Source organism: Labrus bergylta, chromosome 11 (assembly GCF_963930695.1).
Source record: "Labrus bergylta chromosome 11, fLabBer1.1, whole genome shotgun sequence".
Lineage (NCBI taxonomy): Eukaryota > Metazoa > Chordata > Actinopteri > Labriformes > Labridae > Labrus > Labrus bergylta.
This window is the reverse complement of record NC_089205.1, coordinates 5,612,377-5,630,005: the sequence shown is the minus strand read 5'-3', so window position 1 is coordinate 5,630,005 and position 17,629 is coordinate 5,612,377. Positions and strand designations below refer to the sequence as shown.

At 38.7% G+C, this 17,629-nt stretch overlaps 1 protein-coding gene across 3 annotated transcripts in view; it reads left to right on the top strand.

Annotated features, from left to right (window-relative positions):
- Window positions 1-594: 594 nt before the first annotated feature.
- tbx4 (T-box transcription factor 4) overlaps window positions 595-17,629 on the top strand; it is a 33,864-nt gene continuing 16,829 nt past the window's right edge. The window contains exons 1-3 of one of the 3 annotated variants that reach the window (XM_065960417.1): window positions 595-734; window positions 10,310-10,455; window positions 10,700-10,794. In XM_065960417.1, coding sequence (XP_065816489.1) covers window positions 10,312-10,455; window positions 10,700-10,794 — 239 coding nt within the window. In that variant the 5' untranslated portion in view covers window positions 595-734; window positions 10,310-10,311. Of the gene's footprint in view, window positions 735-3,221; window positions 3,624-9,432; window positions 10,456-10,699; window positions 10,795-17,629 lie in introns of those variants that run through there. The other 2 variants (XM_020649037.3, XM_065960416.1) reach the window with 2 other exon arrangements.

The window sequence follows — 17,629 nt, the reverse complement described above, 5'->3', positions numbered from 1 at the left end:
AGAACATTAATAAGACATAGGTAAAGTTGTTTGTTTGTTGGAATTTTTGACAACTTCTCTCAAAAACATATTTTTTAAAAGCCCAAAAGACAGCTCTATTTTAACTTATTTGACCATGCATTTTTTTAACCTGCCGCTCTTTGATTGGATAACAACATTTGGCTTCACTTAATGTTGAACTTCTTAATGCAAAAAAAATCAAATATATGAGATAATATGAGAACAGAGTATTAACATGAAATATATACTACTTTGAAACATACAGTATATACACTTTTTAGTATTTAATAAAATATTAATGGAGGAATATAATTAATAGAGGTCTTTATAGTTGCTTAAAATTATTAAGTGCATCAGGAGCTATTGCACTGGTTGATTGTAATTGTAAAAATGATTGAAGGTATAATAATAACGGTTCAGTTGTGTGAATACTACTGTTTGATCACCAAATGGAAGTCATATTTCCAGTCACACTCTGGTGTCAGCCTGTCTGCAGCTGTGACCTCCTCCTGCTGCGACCACGTGACAGTGGGAGTGTGTGGAGGTTAAAATTCCCCTCCAGAATCTCTGCTCAATTCTGCTGCTATAAAAAAAAATCGAGCTTTTTGATTGCAGCAGATCCTGGCAGAGGTACTGCATGTTCGTCTGGCACGGTGAGGACTGACATTCAGCTGGAGGAGAGGGAGGACTGGGGGAGCACAGAGGTCAGGGCTGAGCTGAGAGCAGAGCAGGAGGTAAGAGCGGACACAGATCACCAACACTGATGCAAAGATACACAGCTTTTTCTGCAGCAGGATTCCTCTTCACCTGCCCTTAAATCGGTACAATTTGAATGGAGTCTTGTACTTTTTTTTCTGAGATTAAACCTGTCAAATTAAAAAATAATAATAATATATTTAAGTAGATTTAGTCAAATTGGAGCATGAAAAGGCTTTTTCTGACTCACCTGTGCATGTAAAGCTGAGAATTAAGAATATTTCTGCAGGATCACACCTAAATTCACCTGCTGTAATTCAACAAATTTGGGCCTTATATGGGATCATTTTAACCACTTTATTTGACTTATATGTGATGCTCTGTTTTCTCTGAGACTTCCATCGTTTCTTATTCAATATAATATGTAACATGCATGTTAAATACATTTGAATATTGCCTCTATATTTCATGAGTTGTAATGTTCTGATATTATTGCTGAGCTGAGCCGAATGAGGCCCATTACTCTCCCCAGTCAGTGTACCAGACTTTACAGGCTCTTACTGAGTTCAGGCTTTAGAATAATTGCGCTCCCGCTAATTAGACCATTTGTCTAATTGGCTCTGACGGAATAAGGGCATTTACTGAGATAAATGCAGCCGCATCACAGTGAGGTCTTTCGCAGAGTTTGTGCACACAGCTAAACACACCGCGGGCGTTGTTTTGCAGCTAAAAGTTCAATTAGCGAGCAAATAAAATTCAAAAAATGTGAATATAAAAGACCAGAAATGATGGATTTAGATGGGAGTAAATTACGCAGAGATGTGATGTTTACAGTGTAAGTGAAGCAAGGAGAGAAAGTGTGTGCAGTTATTAGTTTGAGGTTGCAGCAGCTCAATCTTCCCTTTTCAGCAGTTGGAGAAAGTCGGAGCTGTGTGTCTGTCAGCGGCGAAATCACACAAATATACACCCACACATACACACACAGGCAGAGGGCCGAATGACAAACTGTGGCCGTTCATTCGCTTATGTCACCATTAGAAGTTTAAGCCACGCTGGTCCGTGATTTACACAGAGTGCCGCACAGTTATGCGTCATTTACTCCAAAACCACGAGCGCATAATTCACCTGCAAACACAGCGAGGCCTTCACGTCACTCATCCAGCAGAGAGCACACACACACACACACACACACACACACACACACACACACACACACACACACACACACACACACACACACACACACACACACACACACACACACACACACTAACATGCTTGATGTGATGATTTTCTTGTACTATATTATTTTTGTCACACATTCAGGCAGATATTCGGGTGGAAAGTTCAGCGCCTGGTCACATACCTTAAATAAACATGGGTTATGCTTTCTCTAATCATGATATGTTACCAAATAAAGAAATAAAGAAATAAAAACGTTGAACGTGAAGGACCTTCTGCTACGTATCCGCCTTGCGAAGAAGTTCAGAGTCTAACTATGACTCGAATATGAACCGATTAAAATAAACGAATTAGGCCTTATTATGACACATTATCCTGAATTGCAATATACGACATATTTTAATACTTCATACATTATAATAAATGTGATGCATGCTGTGAAGTGTAAAATAAACATGACATTGGCTAACCTTAGGGAGCATAGAAAAGACTGGAAAAGTTTGTAATTAATAATTTCAGAAGTTTTAACCTGTTGCTGACTATAGGCCTGTATCATGATGCATTTCTTCAATAGACTTGAATTACTTAAATTTGAGCTAGTCCTATATGTCTCAACAAAACTAACACAGAGCGGCGTTTTTTTATTTTAAATAAGTTGCTGGCTGGATTTTCATCGACTTTTCTAAAAGTCGATAAATCGTTGAAAAGTAGAGGTGGAGGTGCTATGCTGGAGTTTATATTGTAACCTGAGGGATACGTTTACTTTAGTTTGAGCGCCAAAGTTATCTTCAATGGGTCTTTAATCAAAGTAAAATATTACTGCAGCTAAAATAATTGCTGGAGCACATATGGATAAAATGCATGCCACTTCTAAAAAAATGAGTAGTGTCTAAGCATCAGTTCAGAAATGCTTCCTGAGATGAATGTCAACCTGCAGGTCAGCAGTACAGATGTGGAAATGGTTCACTTCAGAGACTTAATATGAACAAGTCTCTGAGTGCTGAATAATTCAATAATCTAATGTTGGTCCCATTAGAATAATAATATTGAAAAATATCTGTTTCTAGGGTTAATTAAAAGCAGAAGTGAATGATAAGCCGGTAGATAATAATGAAGTTGTGAGGGTTATTGGATGTTACCGAGGCTCAAAGCACACACAGTCCGCCTGGAGAGCTCTGCTTCCCGGCTACAGCCTCAGGGTCGGCACGGTGCGAGGAGCATGGGGACAGATTTCTCTCTCTCCCTGCTGCTTTCACACATCAACATCAAGGGGGCTGAGCAACTGTGTGTGTGTGTGTGTGTGTGTGTGTGTGTGTTTGTGTGTGTGTGTGTGTGTGTGTGTGTGTGTGTTTGTGCGTGTGTGTGTGTGTGTGTGTGTGTGTGTGTGTTTGTGCGTGTGTGTGCATGTGTGTGTGTGCGTGTGCGTGTGTGCGTGCGTGTGTGTGTGTCATTCCAAGAAAACACCAAACCGAGTTCCCCCCTCAGAGCTCAGACTGCGCTCTGCACAGGCGCAGAACGCAGCTCGGTGCCGAAGAAGCTGAAGGGCACTAAGGCAGCGGAACCCACCGACACACCGACACTTTCCCCGCGGACAGCCGCCGCTGCAGACGCCAGAGTCCCGCTAGAAAACAGAGCATTTGAAACCCTCGTGGAGCTGCTGTGTGGAGGCGACTCCCCGCTGTTTCCAGGCTGAGCTCAGAGCTGCACAGGGATGGATTTAAACAGATGATAGCTGAACGCATGAGGTACAGTACAGGCTCTGTGTGCTGCTGATTAGATGTTAATTGATTATCCGCCGATTATCTGTCTGCTCCTAAACCGCGGTGTCTGTTGTATTAAAGAGAATCTGTTAAAGGAGGGGAGAGCTTTAAAATAGAGTCATCCTCTGAGAGGGAATCAGCTGCGATCATTAGATCACTGAAGTCCCTCTTTACCACAGACTGATAATCTGCGAGATTTTAATCTGACATAGAGAAGAACGACGGAGGAGAAAGAGCGAGAAACAGGAGAAATGACAAAAACACAAGTCTCTCTGTTTTTTTACTTTTGATTGACATTTTAGTTAGTCATTTTTCCGTTTTGATCTTTTTCTGACTTTGTTATTATCGCCATGTGTAAGAATTTCCAACTATGCAAAACTTTTTTAATTTACAGCTTTAGATTACAAAATACCAATTAATTCTTTAGTTATTTTTAATTGCATAACTTTTAATTAAGATCTCTATTTAGAAAAAATGTTTAGCTTTATCATTAATTAGGATCATTCATGAGGATTAGTGGATCATTCATGATTCATTATTATAATAAAAATGTATCGTTATTTATTAGCCTATTAGTATAATTTTACATTTATTTCAACTTCATTTTAAATGTAAAACTTTATGTGTTTCCCATTTATCGAGCTAAAATATTCGACTGTAACCGGCAGGTTATAACAGAAGCCTATAACGTAACGTAATACATTTTTATTATTATTGATATTATAAATCGTTTTTTGAATTGTGTTTTTGTCAGTTTTAACTTTTATTTTCGTATTCTCTTGAAGCCCAGGATATTAGCTCTTTAATAATTTTGTAAATCAGTTCTCTCCTATGAAGTCTTTCTCTGGAAGTTTCTATCACAATCTAAACTTTTTAAAATGTTTGTTATTCTATAGCAGTCCCTGACAATACTCTGGGTTAATTTTATATATATGTATATATATATTTTGCCAATCAGGGCAGCTTCTTAAGTGTGTGTGGGACTTATCTCTAAAGGTTTCATAATCTTGTGAAAATGTTAATAATGTTGTGTGATGAAATGCAACACATTGGCTTTTCTATATTTCTTGTATTTGAAACTTTCATAGAGATATCCTTGAAAGAATTTCCTCTTTCAGCGGCTTTTTTTTGCAGTGAAGTGGAAAACAATTCTGTGAAACTGTGCAGCTGATTAGAGATGATGGCAGACTTCTATTTATGTGCTATTTGTTTTACATATTCGTCATGCATTATGGTTGTTGTTTGGACTGAAAAGCCCTCAGTGTTGATGCTCAGGCCTTCATGTTTCACAGCTTCAGGCACAAAATGGCGGCTGATAGAATTTTTATTACAACTATCTCATAAACACCTCCTCCTCCTACCCCCTCTGTTTCCTTCAGGACAGTTTTCTGGACATTTTCTCTAAGTGGGTTTGCTCAAATTCATCCTATAGATTTTTTCCACTTCTGCACAGGAATCTCTGTTTAACTGCACAGACTTCTTCTTTAAGTTCTTTGTTACAAGCAGCTTCATTTAAAGCAAACATTTCTACAGCTCAAACAGCAGGCTCATACCAGACCCCATGTACGGTTTAAAACATTTAAATACAGCTCAGAATATCAAACATTTTGAGCTTTAATAGCCCTTTAGGACAAAAATTCTGCTTGATTTTTGATATTTTTCCTTTTTTTCCCAGTGTTGACAGACATCAACTTAGTGTGTGTAAAAGTTTCATGCCCTGCATCGTTTTCAGACTCCACAGTGACACAAACAGAAACAGGGCTCTGGCTCGTGCTGCTCAGTTTAACAGTGAAAGGCCGAGTTTCACACTGTCCAAAAAAAAAGGCTCCCTGTCAGCTCTTATCTTTATTGGCTCTCACATATGTCTCCATCAGTTTACACTGGACGCCGCCTCTCCACTTTCATGGCTGAGAGAGCGGCCGCGGTGTGTTTACAGGCCTGAGAAGAGAGAGAGAGGCTTTCAGGGACAGGGAAGAGAAAGCAACAGGTTTCACTCTGACGTACCAGACTGTGTTTTCACTTCAGTTATTCAGATTGAATGGTCGTTAAGGATTAGTGGGAACATTTTAAAGTCAGAGCAGAGTGAGAAGAAGTTGTAATCAGTGTCAAAAACAGACGCAGGACAAAGATATAAAAGACAAATTATAATCAGAATTAAAAACATCAGTCTGGTGTTAAAATTCATAAAGGAAAGAGTGTTTTTTTAAAATAACTTGTACTTGTTTAAAGAAAAAAAACTGCTTTGTTAAGAGATGGAGAGTACTGAACCAGAGTCACTGAAATATTTTAAGTAGTTTGCAGCTTTCTTGGTGACCTGAAGAAGCATTTACTTTTTAAATCAGGTAAAATGCTCTTATGTCAAAAACATGTTGTGATAAACAACTAAAACTAAAAAAATGAGGGTGGTATCATGAATGAATTAAATAGTTGTATGTTAACTTTCTTTTTAACTGTTTTACAAGTATAAAAAATTACAGTCCAGAGGGGATTATTTCTGTGTGAGGACTTGTTTACGTCTCAGTGGTAACTCAGAGAACTGGATTATCAGCTTAAAGAAATATTTCTTTAAATAAAAATATTTCTTTACATTTGAATGTTAAAACTAAACTTAACTATGTTACAGGTGATGTTGTTGTAGGTATTGACAATTTCTAACTATTAATTAATTCAGTTGAGTTTTTGTGTGCTGATTGAAAAGTTGCTTGAACTGAGTGCAAAACGCCCCCCTGGATGTCAGAAATTTATTTTGTCTTTTTTTTTTTTTTTTTTTTAAATCTATTTATTTTGGCACACTGTAAATTTGATAATCTTTTACAGGTTTAGAAAACTTTTTTGAAGTAGCTTTAGTTAAAGCTCCTGTGAGAGAGATTCGGTGTGTGTCAATTTTGGCGCCCCCTATGGACAAAGTGGTACCTTTAATCTCTTTGCCTTTCCTGCGTCAGGATTTCTGACCAAAAAAACCTCACTCTGCATTTTAACAGAAAAACAGATACTCACTATCACTACATGCTCCTATCCCCTTATAAGACGACTACCCCGCTGCAGCTTTTACAGGCATTCAAAATAAACTTTATAACAGTCTGTTTCATAACCTGCAAAAAACTCTCGCTTTGTGTTGATTTTGGCGTCAGCCTTTCAGCGGCATGTTTTATCTCTGCCTATTTTGTGTCGGTATGTTGTCTTTTAATAAAATAATCAACCTTTTTTTTAAAGAGTCAAATAAATCAGTCATCAAGCATCTTTGCTGGCAGGTTCGTTTGGGCGCAGCTGAACACTTCATCTGTCACCCCCCCCCCCCCCGCAGAAGTTTCAGGCATAAAAAAAAAACTTAGTAGAAATAATAATTATTGTGGCTGACGGTCTCTTTTACTTTTGTAGCTCATGAAGAGACATCAGTATTAATTTCAGTCTGTTTCATGACCAGCTTAAAACTCCTCATAATAGCTTTTCATAGTAGCCATGGTTACATTCGATGTATAATTTTAACATCTTACAGTTTGAAATAACTGGTAGTTGAATAGCTGTCCTTTTTTAAATATATCCTCTCCTACACAGCTCACTAGGAGTTAAACAGCGCTCAGAGAGAAGGGTGTGCAGTCTGGAGCTGGACGAAGCCCTCGAGAGTCTGCGGCAGCCGTGCAGCTCGGAGCAGCGGGAGGGTCACATGGTCACAGAAAAAGGAGGTTATGAAGCAGTGTGAATGACAGTCTGCAGCACTTCTCTGGGTGTTAGAGAAAGAGGGGACATATGACCGTCAACTTAATTACATTGATTAGTTCAGTCTTTATTTTTACTTGCACTATCTAAGTTCCATCAGTTTTTCTAACGGACTTTGTTCCTTGCCTGTTAAATAATGAAATCTACGTGGTGAGAAAATGCAGGAAACAAAAAATGACAGCTCTTAAAAGTGCCATCTGGTTCTACAGAGAGCCACAGCCAAGTGAAGAAGATCTTTGATTCAGGGGGAGGATCTTCAGATACTTTATATAGTTCAATAAAGTTGCAGCGAAGAGTTTTTCACTGGTTATGAAACAGACTGATATTAATACTGATGCCTCTAAATGGCCTACCAAAAGCAAACAAGACCACCAGAGCCATGCCTGTTTTTTTTCTATGAAGCTATTTTTAATGTCTGAAAGCTGCTGGTGTGGGGTAGGTGGCAGAGGACGTGATTAAACAGACGCTGCAGAAACAGTCTTTGTTTACGTTTTCCTAGGCAAGGAGTCTTGATAAATGATACATTTGAAAGTTAAAAGAAAGAAGCCTCAGATTGTTTTTTTGTCCACCGGGGGTGCCAGAATCAGCACAAACCAAAAGTGTGTTGCAGGAGCTTTAAAGCAGTTGTGTGCATGAGGTAACAGATTTTTGAGGCATCTGATGGCTTGTTGGTTTCATCTATGGAGGCTTGAGTCCTTCAAGGAGGGCGGCCCGGGTTCAAGAAGTCTTTTGGGTCTTTTTTTTTTAAAGAATTGTTTGCAGAATTTGTTCTTTAATAACCTTCTGTAAATTATACTTTCTCAAACTGAAAATGACCTAATTCCAAAGAACTCCTCCTGGTTGCCTTGAGCTGCTTTACTCGAGTGCGTGTTTCACAATCAAAATAAAATAAGATACAGAAGTCCACATGCATCTTTGGACCAAACTGCACGCCTTTTAGATGTGTTTTCAATGCAGCTTTGACCACAATGTGTCAGTGTGATTTGCTGCTCAGGCTTTGTTCTGCGAATCCAGAATCAAGTCTCAGTTATTGAAGTTTTGACTTTGTCTTCCACAGAGCTGAACGGCTGTGAGTCTGCACAGACTAAAGTTCACATGCGATGATTAGTAGGTGCCAGTGTTCAGGGATGAGATGATGCTTGAGAAATGAATGTGATTCATAGGAGCAAAGGAATTAACAAATGCTGAACTGTTGTATGAAGTTTGCCCCAGTGCATGATGGGAAACATAATGTCTGTCAACGATGATTCAGATTTTAGCTCAGACAGGACCATGCTGAACGACTGAAGAGATGAAATCTTAACAGGGATTTTGTATTGCAGAGGCTTCTGCTCTGTTGTGTTTTGCACATATTTATATCGATTACGGGTAAAATATCAGAAATCTGAAATGCAACCATTTTTGATGTTCAGATTGACAGTTTTAAATGATGGCAGTGAAGTCAGGAAAGTGCGAGACAAACACTGTAAACAGCAATTTTTCAAATCTCGATCTTCAATCGTGTCAGCTGAACATGTTTAGTAAATATGAGGTTTCCCTTCATGTTCGTCTCAGACTGTTCTTCCTGTCTACATCCAATAATAACCCGACTCTAAATACTACTTGGCTCAAGTTAACACGTTACTTTCCATCATCATCAAGCGATTTTCTCACCAACTAAAGCAACTGGTGGTCGTACATACGCTCGGTCCAATCTAACAAATGACCTCGTTTTCACTCAAATACAAACACATTAGTGGAACAGCTCAGCCAAGATCAAATATGTTCCTGGTTTTGAGGTCCACATTTGTCATTTAAAGTTTTATTTCCTTATTATGGGCTTATTAATGCAAGTCTACCATTATTATTTTCTATAAAACAGATGCATCTTGCATTGACAGCAGATGTTTCCTGAGCTAGATGATTTTATTTCTGGGAGTGGAGGAGTTTTATACTTTAGAATAAAACATGAGACATATATATATATATATATATATATATATATATCTGAGTTCAAAAAGCATGCACTGCACATCTTCTGTATACTGATTTTGAATTTACACTTACTAAGAAAAAGATGATAGGTGAAAGATTTTTGCATATTTGTTGAAAGGACAAAATTTGGCTTGAAAAAAGATGAGAAGTAGTTTGATGTTTTCTAGGTTTGTTTATCAGTAAGCAGGATGGAAAATGTAACACAGAGATAAATTAGCAGAATTTGAGTGTTTTCAACAGGTATAATGAGGGGAAATTTGAGAGTTAGTGGCAGTCAAAAGTATTTTATTTTCTTTAGTTCATGTTAATAATTCTCTAAAATAAATACAAAGAAATGTGTCTTAATAAATGACGTATTGGAAGAAGAAAAAACTGACCAAAAAAGGTGTCGACACAGATTAAGCCTTTTAAACATAACTCATGTGTAGAGGCACTTCTGTCTCTTTGAGGTTTAAAAAAAATAGATGTGACTAAATTCTGCAGACCCAGAGAGTAACAAGGGAGAGAAAAAATACTAAATTAATAATAATAATTACCTTTAAAAACCTACAATTTAGAGAAACAGTTCAGATGATTTTCTCTCATGCAGGTCAACATTGCTAATATGATTTTTTTCAGTCGAAGGTCACTATCTCAAAATCATCCTAGTAATACATCTGAAACATTATTTTTAATTTTGTTGATATTATTAGCAATACAATCCTGGTAACTTGAATGTAGATAAGTGTTCAAACTTACACTTCTGCTCCAAAACTAGCTGCATATATTTAAACAAGTCAATAAAACTACACACACATTTACACACTATAGGCTTTAAAGCAGAGCTTCACTGCAGCCTGGTGTCCAGTGGTTCATGTCTAGAGTTACCGTGGTAATATGGGTTCATATTATTTTACACTGCAGAGTCAACATTATATCTGAAAGGTGTCACATAGCAGACGACATTTCTCTGACAGCTGAGCATTTGTGTAATCCTGCAGAGATGCTGCAGGAGAAAGGTTCAGCGGTGACGGATGAATGTATGACTGGTGGCGGCGGCGGCGAGGAGACGGATGTCCTTCCAGACCAGTCACGACCGGGTCTTTCCACAGCTCCCAGCATCCCCACATCCAGTGAACCTGATCAGGTACACATTCATGAGAAACACACCGTGTCTTCTGAGAGCTGCAATTTTATATTTTTAAATAAGCCTTGAGTATTTATTTCATACATCTGTTCAGACCTAAAGAGGCTTATATTTTTAATCAATCTTTTAAGGTGTGAAATGATTTCAGATGTTATTCTGCAGTGTTTATATTTTCACCACAAGTCCTCCTGTGACAGGAGGATTGCTTGTGTTGAGTGTCACAGTGATGTTTTTGCTCCTGCAGAACATCGAGAACATAAAGGTCGTTCTTCATGAGAGGGAGCTGTGGAAGAAGTTCCACGAGGCCGGCACGGAGATGATCATCACAAAAGCAGGCAGGTCAGTAAAGCAGCAAACTCCCATTCATTTGTTACAGCACTTACTAAAATCTAAAATTACTAATTCTCTTTTTCTGTATGTTAACATATTTTAACCTCCACAAAAAAAGAAGACATGTTTAGCATTAAAAGAAGTGAGAGTATATCTGTGCTTGTGTAGTAGCATTGTGCATATCTTATTCTTTAATTAGAATTTTCATAAATATCAGAGTCAGAAGAAGTATTTGTGATATTTATTTCTGGAAAAATAGCGACTATAATACAGTAAAATATGGAAGCCCTGAGTGGACATGCATCCATACATCTTATAAACTCTACTTTCCTGTGATAATGAGTAATTCTCAGTCATTTTCTTGAGATCCAAACTATAACAAAGCTGGTTTTCTCATGATAATATAATTTTTGTCTGGTCACTGTGATAGCTTAGACCACGACATGCCATGCTGCCGTTACCCTCACTAAGAAGTTAATCCTATTTCTGTGTTTGTTTGGTGCTTTTAAAACTCTAAGGAGATGAGATTAATAAGTCAAGATCTCAAGAAAACAACCAGAAATGACTCTTTATCACAGGAAAACTGAGTAAATAAAATATTTGAATGTATGTCCTCTCAGGGCTTCCGTAGTAAAACACAACTTAAGTTTAAAACTTAAAAATTTTGAGCAAGCATTTCTACTCAAAGTGTCACAATTAGAAGTATTTTTTTTCAAAGTTCTCCATTAATATATATTTTACCCTATGAACCGTTATATTCAGTGAAAATGCTTTTCCATGTGAGGTGCCCGTTTGAAGTACTTATTGCACTGTGTGGTAGTTTTATTCAGATCAACTAATCATTTTATGAATTTATTATTTTATGAATTGTGTGTTGCTGTACACCACAAAAAAACACAGAGTAATGAATTACAGCTTATAGTGAAGTATTAAATAAAATAAATCTGTCTTTACAAAGTAAACCTTTTCACCAGATTTACCCTGAGATGTGACAGAATCTTGGAAAATGTTGCATAAGTTTTCATGTGATATATGTGAATATATCTATAGTCTCCGATTAAAAATGGAGTTTGTGTAAAAGTTCAAAGAGCACAATATTCAAGTGATACAGAATGAGTGTCCTTCCTTTCTGTGAGCATCTGTTAGAGCTGCTACTGTAGTATCGTAACATAAAGTGGTTATAACCTCTGAGAACGAGACGTGGAGTTCCTGCTGCAGCAACTTCATAATTGAAAACACAAATGACTGGCCGTCTCGTTGGATTTAATGCGACCTGAGGATTAGATAGTGAGGCCTGTGGACATTAACCAGAGAATGAGTACACTCTCAGATCCACCTCCGCCTCTCATTCCTCATGGGATGTTTTTTTTTCCTGTAGAAAATGTAAAAGGTCACCACATTTTTCCCTTAATGCTGCATAACTGTACGAGATGGGCTTTCCCTTGTCCAGCTGATGAAGTGGGCTCTGAATCCTTAAAGCCCTTTGAAGGGCTCTGCAGAGGGGTTCAGCCGTGCAGCTGTGCTGGGAAACCTTCAGTCAGGGAGCAGCAGACACACTGAACGTCTGGATTTATCTTAAAGAGCAACAGCTCTGATAATGAGCGCACACTGAATGTTATCAACACTAGACTGAATAACTCAAGTGTGTTATGAATAGTAAATGTAAAGCTTCTCACCGTGTTACAGTGGCAGAACATATTAGGTCACATTCAAATCTGTTGAAGCACGTAGGCTCAAGAAAATACAGTAACACGGGCGGGCTGAATGAATCTCGGTTTCTGGAACATGCTTTACTAGCTCGTCAGTTAGCGTAGTCCAAATGATGTTCGACACCAGCAAAAGTTCAAGGTCAGTGACGGCATTGAGCCGAAGTGAAAATTAGCCAAATCAGCTACAACACTCCACCCGATGATCGCCTCAGGCCGCCTAATTATGCAAAACTCTTAGTCATAATATATATTCAAAACAGATGGGTTAAAAAAAATCACCATCAGTACAGGTTACATTTTTCAACACCTGAGCTTGGCGCTAGGTTTCAAATAACAATCACAGAGTTGAAATGAAAACAATAATTTAAAAAAATCCTATTAATCCTAATTTTGCTTAATTGTTCAATAAAATCAAATCCAAGACATTTTCAGGAGCATCAGGAACAGATTTAAATAGAATCTATTCAAACGCTGATCGGAGGCCAAATCATTAAAGAGAATTTGTTGTATATCTGCAAGCCTCACATGAGAACTTCATTTAGCATTTGTGCTGCAAACACCTGGAACAATTTACACCACACACCATCTCCAAACAATTACCATGGGTCCATTTATAAACATTATTATGAACTACTCTGTTCATGAAGTAACTGTTATAAACTGTAAACGGCTTTCTGTGCTAGCTAATTTCCCATAACTTTTGGGGTTGTTTCTTGTTGTGTGCGTGTTTGTTTTGTTGTCATTTAAAACGAGGGCATGCCCTCAGTGATAATGAATAAATATCAAACATGTTTGGTATTTACGCTTCAAGATCGGGAATGCTCCAACTCGATCGGGAGCAGTGAAATAATGGTAGTGACACCACACACTTGAGGATTCTTTGGACAAAGAGACCTTGAATTGGGCCGCACCCCGAAGGTCGTTGTGGGGGCAAATCAGGCCCCTAATCGCGCCTAAAATCGTCTTGTGTGTGGCCAGCTTTACAAACCTTGTCTACATGGTTTCAGAAAGATGTTCTGCTCGATAAGAGAGTCAGTTATCTTTAGCTTTAAAATCTTTCATCAAGTTAGGCTGAGAGCAGACATGTTCAAGCTTACATGCTGAGCTGTATATAAGTTATCTATCTCAGCTAAGGGCATTAGTGTGCTAACATTTCATATACAGCTGAGGCTGATGAGAGTTAATTACCTTGTTTTGTGTTTGCTCATACTGGAAGGTTTAAGATCTGAAATAATGGCACTAGATGTACATTTCAAAAGTGATTGTTTGCTTCCTGAGGAGAACTCAAATTATTTGGCTCAGTTCCAAATATATAATATAGTTGAACCTTAACAAGATGTTTGATTCACGCAGAAGTGAATGTAGATGTTGGATAGAAATAACTAAGAGAGGAAGCAATGTAGACCAAAGATTGAGAGGAGTTGGTGAGTTTCTCTGATATCTCCCAACCAAATCCCATATTTCACAATACCCTGATTGGTCACTTCCAAACTGCCTCCAGTGTAAACAAAGCCGATAGCATTAGCCGTTTACAGCAGCCGAGCAGAGGTATAACCTCAGGCTTGTTTCTGTGGCTCTGTCCATCATAAGCATAGTTTATTAAAACACTTTGATCAAACATTAATCTTCTTTGACACCGAGATCAGAGATAGTTTACAAATGAGGCGTTTAGCTCTGTTGTTTCCAGCTTTGAACTCATTTTGCCTTTTAAAATGAGGAAACATCTGACCGTGGCTCCAAACCAAAGGCTGGATTCGTCCTTGAGTTGTATATGGTTTGCCCAAAGAGTGATTTATTTTAAATCAAGCTGGATATAGAATATTCAAAAAATATTTGGGATCCAAAACACTCAGCAAACATACAGCAAAGGGTAAGAAAACTGCAGTTCCTTGAGTGTCCACTTGAGGCTGGCTCCAAAAGCCAAAGAAATCCCTTTAGTTACCAAATAAAAAATGGTCGCATTTACAGCAAAATAAACATATTGATTCATCAATGCATAGCAGTATAAATGTTTCCCAATTCAATATCGATATAGATAATCCTGAAATAGATGGTTTCCATTGAAATTAAGCCACACATCTAGGGGCGGCTGTGGCTCAGTTGGTAGAGAGTTGTCGTGTCTCAACCGGGAGGTTGGGGGTTCAATCCCCAGCTCCTGCAGCAACATGTCTAATGTGTCCTTGGGCAAGACACTTAACCCCGCTTCATCGGCAGCAGATAAATGTGTGGGAATGGGATTAGTTACTTCTGATGGTCACTTCACATGGCAGCCTCTATCATCAGTGTGTGAATGTGTAGGTGTGACCTGCAGTGTTAGAGCAATTTGAGTAGTTAGAAGACTAGAAATTTATTTGCGGACTTTCACACAGAAAAGTCATAAAGTGTTTGTCTCATATACTGCTTCGTCTTTTCTGTGTTTACTCTCACTCCGTCGTTCTCATGCAAGGATCAGCTGGTTGCTGTGTGTGACTGCACTTAATGTTAGTAACGTTAGAGCCTACTGTGAACTGTCGCTGTAAACTTCATTACAGAGCGCTGTGTCTGCTCCCAAAACTGAAGATGTAGTTCCTAAACTCACTTGCAAGGTTTGTTGTTGATCTCACTTACACAGCACACTCTGCAATGCAGCCAGTAAACAGACACAAATCCACTAAATGGACGGTGCATGTGTGTGTGTGTGTGTGTGTGTGTGTGTGTGTGTGTGTTACATGGTTCAGCAGGCCACCCGCTTTCGAGGTCTTTAGCCTCTGTACATGCGGTGAGAGCAATGACCACTAGGCCAACAAAGCCCCCTGAAAATGAATGTTGACTTGCTCACCGTCACCTTTTTTTCTAAAACTAACTGTAAACATTTCTCATTTCTAAAACATTATGCGTCTGTTGAAGTACTGCTAACACGAGTTATTTGGAAAGTCTCGACAGGAAGGGTTTATGGTTGTCACAATATCAGAATCTTAGCATATCTGTAAAAAGGGATGCCATGAAAATAACAGTCTTAGAAGTTTCCTGGCTTTAGAAAAAAAATAGTTTTGGACTCAGAGTTGTAACATGTGAGGAGGGTCTCTGCCGAGGTGACAGCAGAGGAGGTGCAGATGCAGAGCAGCCAGACTGTACTGCAGGAGATCCCACGTTTTCCCAACACATGAAACTTTCTCAGTCCGCTCACATGCAACACCTAGCCGAGCCTGCCAGGCTTGTTATTGTGAGTGTCACTGTCCAGGCGTAATCCTCCCTCTTCAAAGCACCCGGCGCAGCTCTTCCTTCACTCTCACTCTTTGTACACAGCCCGTCAAGAGAGCGGCGGCCGCTTGATAAGAGGAATCCGGCGCCCGCAGTAGGCTGAGTCTACTAGGTTGTAGCGCTTCGTCAACCCCCCCACCCCCCCCCACCTCCTGCTCCTTTTGATCTCCCGTGGTACTGGAGATTCCCAGAGAGGAATGGATCACTACAGGGCCTAAACATGTGGGATTGTTAAGAGAAACAGCTGGCTGGGCACAGAAACACACACACACACACACACACACACACACACACACACACACACACACACACACACACACACACACACACACACACACACACACACACACACACACACACACACACACAGCCTGACACTGATATCATACACACACTCTCCAACTTCCATTTCTCATGCTGGGCTTAAACTCACTCAGTCACACTGCCGTATGTGTATAAACGCCTTCATGTTGTCCGGCTTTGAAAATCCATCGTCCAGTGTTGCACTACCTATGTTTCTTTTATAGATGTAGCAGGTATGTCACACTAACATACACCATGCTTCATCACATGCACCTCGGATTATAAATAGTCAGGCCGGCAATTTAACCCCATGAAATCAGAGGAACTATTCCTGGGAGCAGCTGCATGTACAGTACAAATTAAAACACAGTGTATTTAAATGATTCAATTAAAAAAATGTACTGATGTTTCACTGTATGAACTAAACTAGAAAATCTGTCCATAGAAGGTATGGTTAGAGCAGGTATTAAAAACATAGTACTCGTGAATGCCTCTTTGTTTAGTTTTTTATTATAATGTCAAAACATACTCATGATTGGGGGGGGCGTCAGTAGCCAAGTGGTTGGTGTGCATCCCATGTACGGGGGCTGTGGTCCTCCGGGTTGGAATTGGACCTGTGACTTCTTTCCCACGTGTCCTTCCCCACTCACTCTCTCTCTCTCTCTCTCTCTCTCTCACTGACTTCTGGCTTTATCCGCTGTCCTATCTCTCAATAAAGGCCCAAAATACAAAAATAAACCTTTAAAAAAAATAAAATAATATATATATATATATATATATATATATATATATACTCATGAGATATGTATTTATTAAAAAAACTTAACAAATATAAATGCAGCCACGGACGCATTCAGCTGAAAGTCGTCACTTTACACGTTCAATAGTTGAACATAAACATAGGACTTGTTTCCATTTAGTTTTGCAGGTTTCCATATCAACCTCTAAAATGTGAACTTATATGTTACCAGCTATGTTTGACAGAATGATTCTGTCTCTGTGTGGAGACAATGACACACACTGTTGAGATGTGGACAATTACAGACTTGGTCTATCAGTCTGCCTTAATAACTTTCTGCCATTTTTGTCTCTGCTGCTGTAGGGATTCAGCCACATCTCCTCTGCCCCTTGCCGTCGATAACGATAACAAATCTTGCATATGCGTCTTGTTAATTTTTCAGAATGTGCACAGCCAATACGTCAAACACATGCAGGGGACGCTTGGCACATGGCATGGGTATGCGTAAAAGTAAAAAATAAGTAAAAGCAAGCATATCTCCAGCCTTAGATCAAAGTAAAAAAATTCACCTTCAATAATAAGTTGTCACCAAATGCCAGCGAACAGAATGGAGCTGAGATCTTTGAAATATACTTTAACTATCTGGAAAAAAAAGTTGATTAATCACCCTCATTCAAAAAACCCTAGAGTCAAAAAAGTGGTCTTAATATATATTTTGTAATTTTTGGACTGATACAGCCAGATAATGAAACTGACTCACTAAAGGGCTGGTTGGCAATATATCGACAATCAATATTACAAAGGTTGATAAATTTCTTTCATATCAAGAGATTCATCATATTATCAATGGAAA